Genomic DNA, 15,815 nt, shown 5'->3' with positions numbered 1-15,815 from the left:
GAATGAGGCGACTGCTTTCTGCCAGTTTTATCAATGAATCTCAGCTCAAAGCTCAGCGCTGTGGGCTGCGCTCCACCTACTGTCCAAACCTAGGAACTGCACCTTTCTGTCCAGAGTTTAATTTGTTTTCTCGGTGTTGGATCTTTTTTCTGCCTTCTCTCCCAGCTGGACGTCAGCCTTGCCGATACGAAGAAGCAGCTGCAGGATGAGATGCTGCGGCGGGTGGATGCAGAGAACCGCCTGCAGACCCTGAAGGAGGAGCTGGAGTTCCAGAAGAACATCTACGCAGAGGTTGGTGCTCCTCCGTTTTCTGCAGGCGGTTTGTTCGCTTCCAAACAGCCACGGCTGGTTCTGCATCTCCTCCTCCAGATTTGCTCCCATGATGCATTTTTCACCTTCCTTCAACTGGAATTTCTACAACAGGATTAGAGATGGGGGGTTAAAAACTGCCTAGAAAATCTCTATTTAATTTCAAGCTTCAGATTCACAAATTCTGACTTTGATCTCAGAATTTGTAGCTTAATTACTGAATTGTGACTTTTTGTAAATCTCAGAATTCTGACATTTTTTGTCCAAATTCAGAGTAATTTTAGAAAATTAAATTTTTTTCTTTTTTTAATTGTCTTCCGTTTTAATTTCACTTAAAAAGCTGCTGCTGTGACTCACTGTTTCCTCCTGTAATCAAGTTTTAATCTTTCAGTTTTGTTTTGGTTGCATCCTGTGAAAAGTGAATAAAAATTACGTTTAAATGTGATGATGATCTGCTTATGGATTTTTCTGCTGGAGCTCCTAAGAAGTGATTTCGACACAGCGGCTGACGGATCAAATTAAATTTACCTCAGATTACCGTTGTTTAAATGCAGATGAGCTGGCTTTTCTCAGCGTCTCTGAATGTTTTTGGGTTTCTTTGCAGGAGCTGCGCGAGTCGAAGCGTCGACACGAGTCTCGCATCGTGGAGATCGACAGCGGCAAGCAGCAGGAGTTTGAGAGCAAGCTGGCCGACGCGCTGACCGAGCTGAGGACGCAGCACGAGGACCAGGTCCGCCTCTACAAGGAGGAGCTGGAGAAAACCTACCACTCCAAGGTGGGAGGGCGGCGCCGGCCGGCGCCACCTGCAGGCCGCCGCGTCTCATTTCACACAGATTCATCACTTACATCCAGGAGATTCAACTCGTTTTGGTTTCAGGCAACATCAGGATCGCTGATGTCCTCAAACGGCAGAATGTGTTGATAAAACTGCAATTTAACAAACTTTAATTGGTACTTCTTGGTACAACTTTTAACATTTTAACATGAAGTAATCTATCCAAAATAAAAAAAATGTTTCATTACAGTTTCGCAAAATAAACCAATATTGATACGAGTGAAAAACTCAGTAAAACCTATTGGAAAAACAGGAGCTTTTTCAAAGTGGGTGTGTTTCCATTTAGTGGATTTATTTTCAAAATGTCAAATGGAAACGTTAATGGATGATGTCATGTTTTTTGATAATTTAATCTAATGGAAATGGCACAATTATAAATCAGTGATTCTTGAGAATAGGGACAAAACGGGTCCTGTGGATAAAGCACAAAATTTGAATAAAATATACACAAAATATAATTTTTTCAAATATTTGACTAAACTAACCTGGGTCATGTGAGGACAACAATGTATATTTTCCAGGTGTTTGCTGAATATTTTTTTATTTTAAGCATTCTGGTCGGTGGATGATGCCAGTAAAATCCCTTGTCCAGGAGCAGAACTCAATACATTAGTTTAAAACAATTAAAGAAATACTAAAATTGCATATTATTACCATTAAGTATAAGTAGTCATATAAATTATTATTTTTAATTCAATAAATTTAATAAAAAATAATTTTTATATATTTTCCAACTCCATTGAAATTGGTCCCTAGTTTTTGTCGACACTGTCAGAAATGAAAAGAATGTAAAAAAATCAGGCATTATTGGGGGGCACCAGAACTTCTGAGGACCCCATGACCACTTCCTGTTTCTTCCTTTGCTAAGAAGGCTAGTTAGCTCTGGTTAGCTTATGTTATTCTTTAGTTTTTTCTTCTGTTTATTCCTAAGTTGTTTGTCACAACCATGATGTGTCAACACCATAACTGACAATTTACAAAACTTTGATAAAATTTTGTGAAATAAAAGCTTAATTTTGGTAAAATGTAAAAATTTCATGGACCTGATGAACTACAACATGGCGTCCTTCAGAATAATATCATATAAATTGAGATAGTTTGGCTTTTTGTCAACTCCATCAGTTTTTTTTACTCTTTCAGTGAAATTGTTGTCAAATCTCACTTAAATGTGCAATTTATTCATTTTAATGTATTTTACATAAATTGCATTACTTCACATGTATCAAGTTTTTCGTTTTACTCGCTAGTTTGTCACCTTCAGTTCTGCCAACTCCGTCAGATGGACTTTTTGTTGTTTTTTTGTTTTAAATATTTATTTTGTTTCTTGAGAAGCATTTGTCTGTAAAATGAGTAAAAATGTCACTAATAGGGTCATTAAAAATGATTTTTTATTTATTTTTGTCAGATGGAGATGACAAAGTTCTGGGTCAGGTCGATTAAAAATGTAATCTTTTTTTAAAACTTTGCAACTGGGAGCCTGTACCTTAGCATCTTTACATTTCCAAAACATTATTTGTCATATTTGCATAAATCAGGTTGAGAAATAACAAAAAAAATCATGGTAAAATTAAAACCCATTTTGTTCCTATTCTCAAGAATCACTGCCAGTTGTTTATTTTTCATCAGCAGAGCATCAACAAGGATTTACACTCATTTATAATAGAGATGCAGCTGCTGAAAATAAGTCACAGTAAATGAAAAACCTCCAAACTGAGGGGCTTTTCAGTGAGAAGATGAAAGTTAGAGGTTTGAGTTCTGATGTTTGTCCGCCTCGTTGCTGCAGCTGGAAAACGCCCGCCAGTCAGCGGACAGACACAACCACCTGGTGGGCGAGGCTCACGAGGAGCTGCAGCAGACCCGGGTCCGTCTGGAGGGCATGACGGTCCAGCTGACCCAGCTGCAGAAACAGGTACCGCTTCCTCACACGAGAACCCACCGGGATTCACCCCGGCAGCCGTCACATCCCACCGATTTATCAAAAACCACAGCAGCAGAGCAGCACACGTTAGCCACTGCACTGCAAAACACAAAATATTACCAGGTCATTTTTGTCTATTTTCTAGTGTCTTGGAAGTAACTTTTAAGTAAAATATAAGAGATTACTTGAAGTAAAGTTTTGGTTCCAATGGCAGATTATTTCACTAACATGGGAAAAATATTGTCATAAGTGAAATAATCTGTTTTAAAGTAAATAATTGCTGACTTAAAATAAGCTATTTCTTGCTGAAAAGTTACTAAGTTTATCTTGGTGCACTAAGATATTTGCATTAAGAATTGGACAAAAATACTTGATATGTAGTTTTTTGCAGTGCCGCGTTCCTTCAGGTGCCATTACTATGGATCGATGCAAAGCCACAGAAACAAACTGTTCTGATGCGAAATGAGCAGGAATCTGTCACAGAACCTTTCGCAGCATAAAGAGCATTAAAGCAGAGAAAACTGCCCATGTTTTGATATGTATAAAATGTTTATTCTTCCCCGATATGAAATCTATAAAGTTTGGTTTCTGTCGAGATGCAGGAGGGAATTAAAGTAAATTATCTTTTTTATATATATATATAAATATATTGGTCAGTTAATTTTACATACCAGTAATTGCTGCTGCAGGAGACGTAGTTTAAATACTTCATGAGGTATTTTGTCTCATTTGACCGATATGTCGGGTGAAAAACGGCTCAATTCCCTGATGAATATCGGTGCAGAACAATCATGTGACTCCTCGGGTCCGGTAATGGGCCTGTCGGCGGTGCGTTTCCTCTGACCAACCCTGGTGTCTCTGGCAGCTGGCGGCCAGCGAGGCCAGAGTTCGGGAGCTGGAGGAGTCCATGTCGCGGGAGCGCGACGTGATGCGGCGCCGCCTGGAGGACAAGGACCGCGACATGGCCGAGATCCGGGCCCGGATGCAGCAGCAGCTGGACGAGTACCAGGAGCTGCTGGACATCAAGCTGGCCCTGGACATGGAGATCAACGCGTACAGGAAGCTGCTGGAGGGAGAGGAGGAGAGGTGAGCTGAAGGTCGACCAAACATGGATCTGAGGAGGAGACGGAGGGAAGATGAGCTCTGATGCAGCCAAACTGAGGCATGGATTCAGTTTAGCAGGCCTGTGCAGTAAAACCACTGGATTTTCCAGACATGGTGCCATTTTATAGCATAACCAAGTAACTCTTACCTTTAGCTGTATCAAAACTTACTTAAAATAAATTCTGCATCCTGATTTAATGCTTAGAAACTGGGCCTCTGTCTCTTTAAAAACTCCTAATTTTTTGCTCAATGCTTTAGCTCTTTTGCTAACTTTGAAAATATTTAGCGCATTTAGTTTCCCCAGATAAAATTTTTCCAGATAAACGCCGGATGAATTTGCACAGTCAGGAAGTTCATCCGGCAACAAGGCGTAGCGACAGTTTCCTTCGCTGCTCTGTAAACGGTCAGTTGAAGATCTCAACCTGTTTTTTTTGTTTTACTCTTTCCTCCCCCAGGCTCCGCCTCTCCCCCAGCCCCTCCTCCACTAAGGTCACAGTGACCCGGTCCTCCGGGTCGGGCCACGCCAGCCGCCTGCTCCTCTCCGCCGCCGCCTCCTCCTCTGCTGCAGCCGCCACGGCCGCCTCCAGCAGCCGCACTTCGTCCAGCGCCAGCAAGAAGCGGCGCCTGAATGACAACGACAGCGAGACGTCCAGCATGGTGGGCGGCACCATCACCAAGACCCGCATCAGCCAGCAGGCCTCCGCCAGCGGACGCATCACCGTGGACGAGGTCGACCTGGAGGGCAAGTTCATCCGTCTGAGCAACAAGGCGGACGAGGTAACGAGCTGCTGTCAGGCTTTACGTTCCCTGAGAATTACACCAAACTGACGAGACGGTGAACATTTTCACTCCCTCCAGGATCAATCGCTGGGCAACTGGCAGCTGAAGAGGCAAATCGGCGGCGGCGCTCCGATCGTCTACAAGTTCCCCAGCAAATTCACCCTGAAGGCCGGATCCACCGTGACGGTGAGTCCAACGCCCGGCTTGGTTGGGTTTTGTTCTGTTAAAGGCGAAGTACTGCACAAAATGGAGTGATTTATTACCAGATGCATTATAGTGTGAGCACATTCTAATTATTGTTTCTCCAACTCAAAATTACTAAAAGATTAAACAATATACAATTAAACAAACGTATTTAAGAATTACATTAAGCTGTTTTGAGCTTCATGTTTTGTTATAACGTTATTAAATCATCAGAAACAGATTTCATTCATGTTTGAGAAATCCTTTAATCTCCATAGCAACCATTCAGCTCTGCAAAATGCCTGGGTGGACCTGGCTCCGCCCTCAAGGCGCGGCTCCTCCCCCAGACTAGTTGGACTCCTTTAGACTAGCCAGCAGCAATTAGCAAACGCCTAGTAGAGCTGCTTCCCAGTGCAACGCTGGTGAAACCGATGTTAAAGGGTTAATAGAGGAGCCATGTTGTAATGACTTCCTGAAGTCATTATAAGAGCAGGCGCTTTTAAAGAGACAGAGGTCCAATTTCAAGGCATTAAATTCTTTTAGGTCATATTAACTGAAGGTGATATAGTTACTCGGGTTATGCTATAAAATGGCACCATGTACCTGGAAAACACAGGTACTGTCCCTTTAAACCGAGCCGTGATTAAATGGGTCCGAACTGTGCAGATCTGGGCGGCTTCTGGTGGTGGAACCCACAACCCGCCCACTGATCTGGTGTGGAAGAGCCAGGCGTCCTGGGGCAGCGGCGACCTCCTGCAGACCACGCTCATCAACGCCGCCGGAGAGGTCGGTCCAGATCCAACGTTTTATTCAGCTTCTGTTGGTTTCAAAAACTGAACCGTCTTTCTGTTTGATCCTTCAACAGGAAATGGCCTCCAGGAAAGTGACGCGCACCCTGTTCCAGGATGACGATGACGATGACATGGTAAACTCTTCCTCGCTGACATTTGGTGTAAAACGAGGAGCCGCCGTGTTTCCCTGACTGGATTCATTATTGGGCTGGACAATAAATCGACAAAATATGTCACAATAAACACGTAATCGATATTGATAAATAACACATCTGACAGAATATACCCTGACCGCACAGCATTCTGGGAAATGTAGGCAGAGGAGAGACTTTAGCTTTCCAGGCTCGTTAAGAGACTGATGGAATCAACCAACTCACTCACACTTTCGTTGCCTAGCAACTCGCGCAGTCTCTGGTTACCTAGCAACAACTTAAGCAACTTGCACAGCAACAGTTTACCTCATAACTGCATAAAAACAGCTCTGAGTGAAAACTGTTTAAAACGGGAAAAGTTGAGCCACCAGTTTGATATTTAAAACAAAAAGCTAATCAATAATTATTGATATTGATGGATATGAAACACTAAAGTTTTCAGCCGCATCGTTCAGACGGTAACGTTAGCACTTATTGTATTGTTAATCATGTAGCATTCTAAATTTATCATAATATTCTGATTTATCGTTATCATAAAATCCAGTTAATTCTTTTTTTTTTTTTTTTACTGTGCGTGTTGTCTGGATTGTTTAACTATTTTTTTTCCATTTCTTCAATGAAAAGCATCAATAAATTTAAAATATAATTAAATGCAGATGTAATATGATGCGGTTTCATGATGAAACTCAGACTTCTTTATATGATGGGAATGTTTTTCAAGATCAGCATTTGTTTGTGGGACTATAAAAGTAGTGATAAACTTTAAACAACTCGGTTTTAAAAGAAAACAATTGTGATTCATTTTATTATGCAGAGAAATGTCACTTATTCATCTGAAAGTAGAAAAACTATAAATTATCTAATAACCAAGCTGCAGTATTTAAACATTGGAAAATAAAAACATTGGTACAAACAAATTATCCCTGAAGCTCGTTGGTCATTTAATCCTGTATTTAAACCGTCATTTAAACTGTAACGTCTAAAAGGTAAATGATGATCATGTTTGTTGTTTGGCGCCCCCTGCAGGGAGCCCACAGCACCAGCGGCGCAGAGAACGAGTACAACCTGCGCAGCCGCAAGGTCGTCTGCGACTCGTGCGGCCAGACGTCGGAACGCTCCGGCGGGTTGGACGGCCTCATCGGACAGTCCTCCTTCATGGGAACCAACGATCCCAGACAGGTACCGTCCAGTTCTACTGGTCAACCAGCAGAACCAGAACCGGTTTCAATAAAAGCAGAAGCACTCGGTCACTGCAGTTTTGTTTTTTTTTTTTTAACAAAATCAAAGTAAATTCAATATTTAAACAATGTTCCTCGCTTCATTTAAACCCATTAACTGATAAAATCGCCATTTACGTAACTTTGTGTTTTTATTTTAGATTCTGTCTGTAAAACATCTGAGGAAAATCTAACAGAATCGCAGCAAAAACACAAAATCTTGAGGATTTTCCTTTAGCTTCTAAAGCAAATATCTTGGTACACTTGAAATTAGACGAAACCAATTTAAAACTTTCAGCAAGATACAGGAGCTGCTTTTACAAAAATGATTCCTTAATGGGTCAAAATAAAGAAATAATAGTTAAACTGGCAGATTATTTCACATATAACATGGAAAAAATGTCTTTAGTGAAATAATCTACCAATAGAACTAGCAATTTTTCATCAATGTTAAAGTTTTCAGCAAGATACAGGAAATGCTTGTAAGTCATTAATTGTTTAATATTATGTCACTTATAACAACAAGTGAAATAGAACTAGTACTTTTTCCATCAGCATTAAACAATTATTAACTTAAACCAAGTCCCAATATCTTTATGAAAAGTTACTTAAAGGTTAGTTGCGTCTTATTTCCAGTGGATTGAGACATTTGCACTAGAAAGTAACAGAAATAGTTGGTAAGATTTAGTGTTTTGGCTGTGATGCTGCTCTTTATCTTTTCACAATAAATAAAATTCTGGTGCAAAAGAATCTATTGAATCTGAATGGTTTAAAAATTGAAGCTTAAGCTTTAATGATGTAGTTAATAAAGTGAAGCTAAAAGCAGCTACAGAAAGACACAAAGCCTTTCTGTAGCTGCATACAGCAGTCACTCCGACCTCTCCCTGAGGGAAAGGCTATCGGCTGCTTCTGGATTAAATATTCAGGGTTTTTCCCTGAAAGACACAAAGTAAATCTTTCATTATGAGCCCAAATCAAGCAACACTTTGTTAGCCGTGTAAAATTGAGCATTATTAAATTGAAAGTGCTAAAACATGTATTTACACAAAACTGCCAAAAGCCTGTAACCTTTTTCTGATCATTCATGGTGAAAGAGACTCATTCAGAAATGTCCTGTAAGAAAAAGCACCCAACACATTGTTAAAATAAAAGCACAACGTTTCAGGAGGAAACATATTTATTCTAAATGTTTTGTCGTTTTGTCCTTTAGGGTGGCATGAAGCCGGAGAACTGCTCCGTCATGTAAAAACCAAAGAGCACCTCATCTGAACGCACCACAGAGCAGGATCCTTTTCTAACAACAGGATCTCTTTTTTTATTTTTTTATACGATAATTTGTTTCTCTTTTGTATCCAGATTAATGTGCAGGTTGGATCTGCTTCACGGTTTTGGGCGATGGGCTCAGGATGCTCAGATTTCCTCGTGTTGAATTCATTTTTTTTTTCCTGCATGTCTTGTTTTGGCCTCCGCTCTGTGTCTGCACGCTCCGCTCCGGCCCAGTCTGATCCGCTCCGGCCCGGTCCAGTCCAGGCTTTCCCTGCCGCCGCTGAACACACAGCTGGCGAACAAACCCCAGAGCTTTAATAATCATGCTGTTTGAAGATTTCTGTTTACACTTTGTTTGCTGGAACGGCATCGTTTATGTGTGTATATGCAACAATCCTCCAAAGAAAAAGACTGTTGGCTCAGGTTTTTAAACAAACATCTTGTATATTTGCTTTAGGCGACGTAGTCGTGCAGCTGTGGTGCGTAGAAATTATGAAATTAAGCTTGCTTGCACAGATAAAGTTCAGCTTCTAGTTTAGAGCATCTATAGAAGATGGCTTGGTTTACAGAAAACGTTTAGCTCGGATGTTTTGCTTTATTTTATTCCCTTTTTTCCTCTTTCTGAGCACAGCGTGGTTCAGCGGGTCCACAAGCGCTGACCAGGCAGCAGCAGGAGCATCCGACAGTCCAGACTGGGAGGGAGGTCAGGAAATGGAGGAAACCCTGGAGGACTGCAGCTTAAAGGAGGCTGGCTGGTGGCATCTCACTGATGATGGCAGTTTTTACAACAGTTCACCTGCATTCAAACCCACAACGTGACCCGATAAAACTCCACTTAAAGCTGCAGTACGCAACTTTCACTAAAATATGTTCTTTACGTATTTTATAAAAATATCTCCACATCTTTACAGTTTAATTTCAGACAGATGATCTGTAAAAATAAATCTAGTTCTTCCCAGTGGTGCCATTACACTCTGAAGAAATCCACCGCTTCTGGTCAAAACCGACCAATCAGAGCCAGGAGGAGGGTCTTAGCGCAGTCAATCATCCTCATGTACGCTGCTCAATGTGCTAATGGTGGGGAAAACAATTCACTGTTACAGAAAAACTGTTTTTCCGCTGACTAGCTTTAGCATTCTTTGCGGGCTAAGTTGTGGTGAACTGAGTGATTGACGGCGCTAAGTCCCGCCTCCTGGCTGTGATTGGTTGTTTTTGCCTGAGTTTCTTCAGGTAGCACTGGGAGAAAGCAGAAGAGCTAAAACAAATTCAGATTCTCTTTTATCTTAATGTAAAAAAAACCTTTGCTTTTTTTTTTTTTTTTTTTAAATAAAAGTTGCGTACTGCAGCTTTAAGCCGCTGTCTGACTGTCGGATGCTCCAGAAACTGCCGGGTGTCACTTTTCCTTTCTGTTCTCAACATGCCACCGTCCCTTTGGATCCAGTCCTTCCCTTCGCTGGGCTGCATGTGAACCCAGTGAAACCAGTTTTCATTCTGGATGTTTTAATTTCTAGTGATTCTAATCTGAGAATATAAATTTTTTTCCTCTGGATTTATTTGAATAAAACGAACAGGAAGCTGCTGGAGGCAGCAGTTAAATTTGCCTTCAGAGGAAAAACTTTGTGCTCACATGATTCTTCGGTCTTGTGACGGTCAGCCTTCCTCCTCCTCCTCTTCCTCGGTTTGTCGCTCTGTAAAACTGGTCACAAGGGCTTCTTTCTTTTTTCTTTTTTCCAGTTGAACTCTGCATCTTTAGAAATATTTTGGGGATTTTGGACTTTATGCGCTGCTTTTAGAGGTCTGCAGCATGTATGCAAAGCAGGTAGATTTGTACTGTAGTTTGGCAGCTTTATGCATTTATACTCCATGTTTATCAGCACAGAAAATACTTGATGGATTTTTTTTTTTTTGTCTGATTTGTCATTCAGGCCAAAAATATTATTTTTAAAACCATAAAGTGCCTCAGCAACCTTCTAAAAACACCCCATGACCTCCATTTGAAAGAGCAAAGATCTAGTTTTCACCATGTTTTTATGATTTATATAGAGAAGTTATCATTTTTTCAGACAGAAAAGATGCTCATCCTGTTTAAACGTCTCAAATTTTACCCAAATCTGTTGATGTCAAAGTTTTTCCTCCCTTTAAAGTGGAATAATGATTGGAAACAAAACGCCATGCTTTGACTTGTAATTGTATTTTTTTTTTCTAAAATGAAGCCAAATAAAAGCTATTTTTCCCAATGTTTTCTTTTCCTCCAATTTATCACAACAGCTGAAAAAGTGCGAATGTTTTTATTTGCATCATACAAACGCATATATGTTCCCACATTTACATTCAGAAATACAAGATTACATGTTTAAAAAATATTTACAACACAAAGTACATTCAGGTGGAATCAGAAAGTTTTTAACTGAAGACGTTGGATCTGCTCTGTGGGAAACTTTATGAAAAATACTGAATATTCAAACTTCTGGCGCCCCCTGGTGGTCACACCTCCATGATCAGGCATTTTATTTCTAATATCACTTCATAATGAAACACTGAACTGCACTAAAAAACTTAATCTTAAGTATTACACTTAAGATTAAGACTAATTACACTGGCGTTTTTCACTCAACACATTTTTCCCATTTCAAGTGAAAGAATCTAATATTTTTTCCATCTAAATTCAAGAATTGTGGACTTGAAACGAGCCTGTATTTCTGATAAGTTACTATTAGTCTTAATTCAAGTGCAACAAGTTATTTGCAGTAAAAACTAAACACTTTAGATTTTGTTTTTACAGTGCGACAGATTTTTGTATTGATGGAAATCAATGAGGTTTTGATTACATAATGCAGTAAAATGTATTTTGTTGATAATTTGACATTCAGGACTTTTTTTTTGTTTGAAACCGGCATTGAAAGTGTTAAAATCCTGAAAACATTTGACTGCTCTGAGAATGTTTGGTAAGTCATTTATGAAAAGAAAAGAAGGAAATGTGCAGGTTTTAAGTCAGTTTTTGTACATTTCTCCCATTTGAGTCAGTAAAATATTTGAACTCTTTTACAAAAACCGATTATTTAACCGATCACGGTAGGTAACACACCTGCTCTGTAATATTCATCAGTTATGAACCTGGTGGAAGTTAATTTGTTGAGAAATGACATTAAACATTTAATGGCTGCAGCAGAAGCTCCAGGCTCGAATCTGTGACATTTACAGCTTCAGGTTGAGAAAATGTCTCGTAATTGCAAAACGCTCCATTGTTAAACGTTTACTGAAACTATTTTCACTTGATACTAAATGAATCCAACTCCATTCAGGAAGAGTTCAGCTGGAAACTTGTGCATCTAGTTAGCAGATTGCTGATGTGTTTGCATTAAAACAGTGACGACGACGCTGCAGCTGGAGGAAAGTTTCTGGATCCTCAAGAAGTTCAAGTTGGGAATCTGAGCTGCAGAGAATCCTCTGGAAGCTTCTGCAGTCATTCATGTTGCCACCAGTGCAGAGCTTGCTCAGCATTTGCAGCAGATCTGCAGACAGACGGGTGAAAACTTCTGTTTCTGCTCCGTTAAGGACAGAAGAGATTCTGAAAATGAGCCGTCAAGGGTGGAAAAGTCGATGTCTGCAATCCATGATTGGTTCTTTTCTGAGGAAGACTTCCTCCCAAGATTGAGTTGGATCAAAAGTTAAAGGTAGAGCAACTTCTTCAAAAAAAATAAAAATCCATCCATGATTATCCAGCATGATGAATGGCGCCACAAGGCTCATAACTCAAACATTAAAATGTTGACACTGAGGATCTGGGGTTGGTTCTCCAAAAAGGTTTGAGAAAATGAAACCAACAAACTGGATTCAGCTTCAAGCTGACGGTCTGCTGGACTCGGTTCGACTGGGAACCAAAATAAAAACATTGGTACATTTTCAGCTGCTCTGGTTCGCCTTCACACTGCAGTCAGTTTGAAAATCCTGTTCCCCTCCGCGCCTGTGGGGGCGCTGCAGCAAGAACCACTGAAGGAAACGACATGAAAACTGAGCTTTGACTTTTAAATTTGATATTTAAGGTATATAACTTACACAAAACATATTTTAAATATTTATTGAAACTGTCACTATGTTGTGACACCATGATGTGAGACGATCTGAAAAAACGGCTCCTCTGCTTTCAGATTATCTGTCTCATATGAAACTCATGACATGATGACAGTTTTAACAAATATGTAGAATATTTTTTATATATTTGTTACATACTGCCGCTTTAAATACTGCATGACACCAAATAACCATGATTTGTAACCCTGGAGAGCCGTTTGTTTATTTACAATGTTCCTCTGGTGATAGGAAACATGTGAGGCTATGTTTACTTCCTTATGTACAGAGTTTTTCATCCACATTCTGGGCCCAATATTCCTGGAGATTGAAGCTTTTCTTTGGCTTTCGTGACATTTTCAGACACTTTAGAGTTTGTGAGAAGCTGCCGGCTGCATTTTAAAAAAATGTTTTCTACTTTAATGAAGTCAGAAAAGGAAAATGAAAGCTGAAATCACGTCGCAGCAAAGCTCCTCCGATGTCACCAGCTCTTCAGTCCTGGTGGCTGCAGTACCATCAGATGGCCACCGGGGGGCAGTGCTGCCCTCAAACAGGACCTTACTGAGTTTGTAGGTGAAGAACAAACAGTCTGTTGTTCTCCATCGGCCCTCAGGGAGGAGGCTGGGCCCGCGGCGCCTCTCCGGCCCTCACTGCAGCGCTCTGCGCGGGGCGGGCCGCGGGGAGGGCGGCCGGCGCACCGGAGGCAGGTCGTAGTGTCCCGGGATGTGGCTGTTCACGGGGAGGTCGTAGTGGCTCTGGGGGTCGTCATGAGGGGCGTGACCCAGGGAGCTCTGCCGCTCTGACAACAGCAGGAGGAGAGATTTAATAAATCAGAAAACCTAACTAAATAAAACATTTCTTTCCAATTTCCAGGGTTTTTTTTCCTGCACAATTTCTGAGATTAATCTCAAAATTTTGGGGCTTTTGAAACTCAGAAATTTCCAAGATTTTCTAGAAATGTTCTCAGACTAATCTCCATATTTCTGAGTTTCTTTCAAGAAGCTTTGACTTTTCAAACTCACATATCTTGCTTTTTCCGGAGAATTTCTTAGATTGGCATCTCTTTTTTTAATTTTAAATTTTTTTTCTGAAAGTTTGAGGTTGATCTCAAACTTTAGAGTTTTTTCTTTTGAAACTCCTAAATGTTTGTGTTTTTTTTTTTTTTTTTGTGGGAACCTCCAGAGATGGACCTCACCTCTGCGCAGCGTGGCCATGCTGAACGGCGGCGGGCTGATCTCGGTGTACGCTCGCTCTCGCGGCACGGCCGCCTTCATCTCCATGTAGCTGCTCTCCGGGGGGCAGAACGGCGGGCCGGGCAGGTCCTTGATGGTGGCGTACGGGTTCTCGCTGTTCAGAGAGCTGCTGCTCGCCGCCACCAAGTCCTTCAGCTCTGCTCACAGGCGGGACGAAGGAAAGTCAGCGGTTAGGAGGTCAAACCGGCCGCCAAGACCCGTCCACTTTAACCGCTCAGGTCATTAAATGAGCCGAGGCAGGAAGGTTTATTTATAAAGCACCATTAAAACACAAGGTGCGTCACACAAAACCAAAATATCTCGTTTTGAAACATCATGTTATTGAGCTATTCCCACACCAACATGAGCAACATGAAGTGCTGCCTTTATTCTGCATGTTTGAGAAATAATTTAACCACTTTTGTAAATTTTCTGGGTTTTAAAATAATTTGATATCCGTCAAAAAAATCTTAAATATTTAAATTAATCTCAGAACGTTTCTGAGCTTGAAAAGTTTAAAATCTTCTAGAAAAAAAATCTGAAATTTTTTAGATTAATTTCAGAAAAAAAAACTTTAAAGTTGAAAATGTTCACAACTTTTTGAATTTCTAATATTTTTTCTAGGAAATTTCCCAGATTAATCTTAAAATTTCAGAGTTGTTTTGATGAAAATGAACTGGTTTTATGCCTCTACGGTGGCCCTTCAGGTTAAAAATTAATTCATCAAGCAAAAAACAATCCTGAGCGTCAGAAGGTTTAACAGAGTTAAAGTCTGAAATACAACAAAAATGCAGAATATCGATACAGAATACCGTTGAGTTATCCCATCCAGGCTTAAAGAGACAAATAAACGTGTTTAGTGCAGTTAGATGTTCCTCTTTATGCTTTTTGACACGTTTTATCCGGCTCTCATAAACCGGTAAAGATTGAGGCTGCAGGCAGCAGGAGGGGCGAGCAGAGAAAGCGCGATGATAAACTACCTTTGTTGTAATATTTTCCGAGGCTGGCGCTGTAGCTGTAGCTCCGGTCGATGCCAAACGCTCCTGTAAACCGTAACAGAAACACTTTCATTCAGTCGATCTGTGTCAGGCTAATAAAAAGCAGAAAGGCTGTTAAAATCAGCAGCAGGTGGGTGGATTCTGCTGCCAGTCAGCTTTTATGAAGTTCTGGGTGTTTATGGCCTGATATCAGGTCTAGATTAGGAAATATGTGGCTGGTGATGAAGTGGAATAAGAGGGAAAACTTCAGACAGATTAAGGATAAAAGTTTTCGCTTCCAACCAGCAACAATCAGACGTAAAGTGAAGGTTTAATAAATCAAGACATAAAGGATCATATGGCTGAAAACGCATCACCATATAAACATTTCATATCAGTCAATGTCGGTAATTACTGATTAGTTTTTTTAAATATCTGAAATATTGCTAAACTGATGGTGTATCTTTTCTGTTTTATCCACTTTTCATCGTGTAACGTTTGTTATTTTTAAGCAGTTAGGAGGCAGAGCGGTGAAACCTGAAACTGCTGCTGTTACTGGTTGCTAGGTAACCAAAGAGTGAGAGAGTTGCTAGGTAACCAAAGAGTGACAGAGTTGCTAGGTAACCAAAGAGTGACAGAGTTGCTAGGTAACCAAAGAGTGAGTCAGTTAGTTGATTCCACCAACCTAGATTAGCTTAGCTTAGCTTAGCTTAGCTTAGCTAGCGGTGAGAGAGAGAACGACCTGGGTGAAGTTGAACTCCACCATCTTCAAATATAACAAAACTGGTGTCAAACTTTTCATTTGTTCTGCCATCAATTAAAGATAATAAATGTTTCCAGAGGTCATGAAAGGTCAACCAGGCACCCACATTAACCAAATCAGACAAAGTTGCTGTCAGTCAACTGGACTACGTTTGCGTTGGTTTGTGTAGCAAAACAAACCAAACAGACAAAGTGCTGCTTTTGCTTTGAAGATATTAAAG

General features: G+C 40.6%; 2 protein-coding genes across 3 annotated transcripts in view; one reads left to right on the top strand and one right to left on the bottom strand.

Annotated features, from left to right (window-relative positions):
• Positions 1–10,792, top strand: part of LOC103477552 (lamin-A) — a 42,131-nt gene extending 31,339 nt beyond the window's left edge. For both annotated transcript variants that reach the window (XM_008430709.3, XM_017309675.2), the window contains exons 4-13: positions 166–291; positions 914–1,084; positions 2,928–3,053; positions 3,928–4,148; positions 4,622–4,943; positions 5,025–5,132; positions 5,796–5,915; positions 5,995–6,054; positions 7,099–7,251; positions 8,500–10,792. In XM_008430709.3, the coding sequence (XP_008428931.2) occupies positions 166–291; positions 914–1,084; positions 2,928–3,053; positions 3,928–4,148; positions 4,622–4,943; positions 5,025–5,132; positions 5,796–5,915; positions 5,995–6,054; positions 7,099–7,251; positions 8,500–8,535 (1,443 nt within the window). In that variant the 3' untranslated portion in view covers positions 8,536–10,792. The remainder of the gene's footprint in view (positions 1–165; positions 292–913; positions 1,085–2,927; positions 3,054–3,927; positions 4,149–4,621; positions 4,944–5,024; positions 5,133–5,795; positions 5,916–5,994; positions 6,055–7,098; positions 7,252–8,499) is intronic.
• The window catches only part of pear1 (platelet endothelial aggregation receptor 1), a 62,017-nt gene continuing 56,057 nt past the window's right edge, over positions 9,856–15,815 (bottom strand). Inside the window, exons 18-20 of the mRNA XM_008430708.3 lie at positions 14,836–14,898; positions 13,819–14,013; positions 9,856–13,422 (exon numbers count right to left, since the gene is read on the bottom strand). Coding sequence (XP_008428930.1) covers positions 13,271–13,422; positions 13,819–14,013; positions 14,836–14,898 — 410 coding nt within the window. The 3' untranslated portion in view covers positions 9,856–13,270. The remainder of the gene's footprint in view (positions 13,423–13,818; positions 14,014–14,835; positions 14,899–15,815) is intronic.

Source organism: Poecilia reticulata, chromosome 16 (assembly GCF_904066995.2).
Source record: "Poecilia reticulata chromosome 16, P_reticulata-male-v2, whole genome shotgun sequence".
Classification (NCBI taxonomy): Eukaryota; Metazoa; Chordata; class Actinopteri; order Cyprinodontiformes; family Poeciliidae; genus Poecilia; species Poecilia reticulata.
The sequence above is the reverse complement of the archived record's forward strand: the minus strand, read 5'-3'. Positions and strand labels throughout refer to the sequence as shown.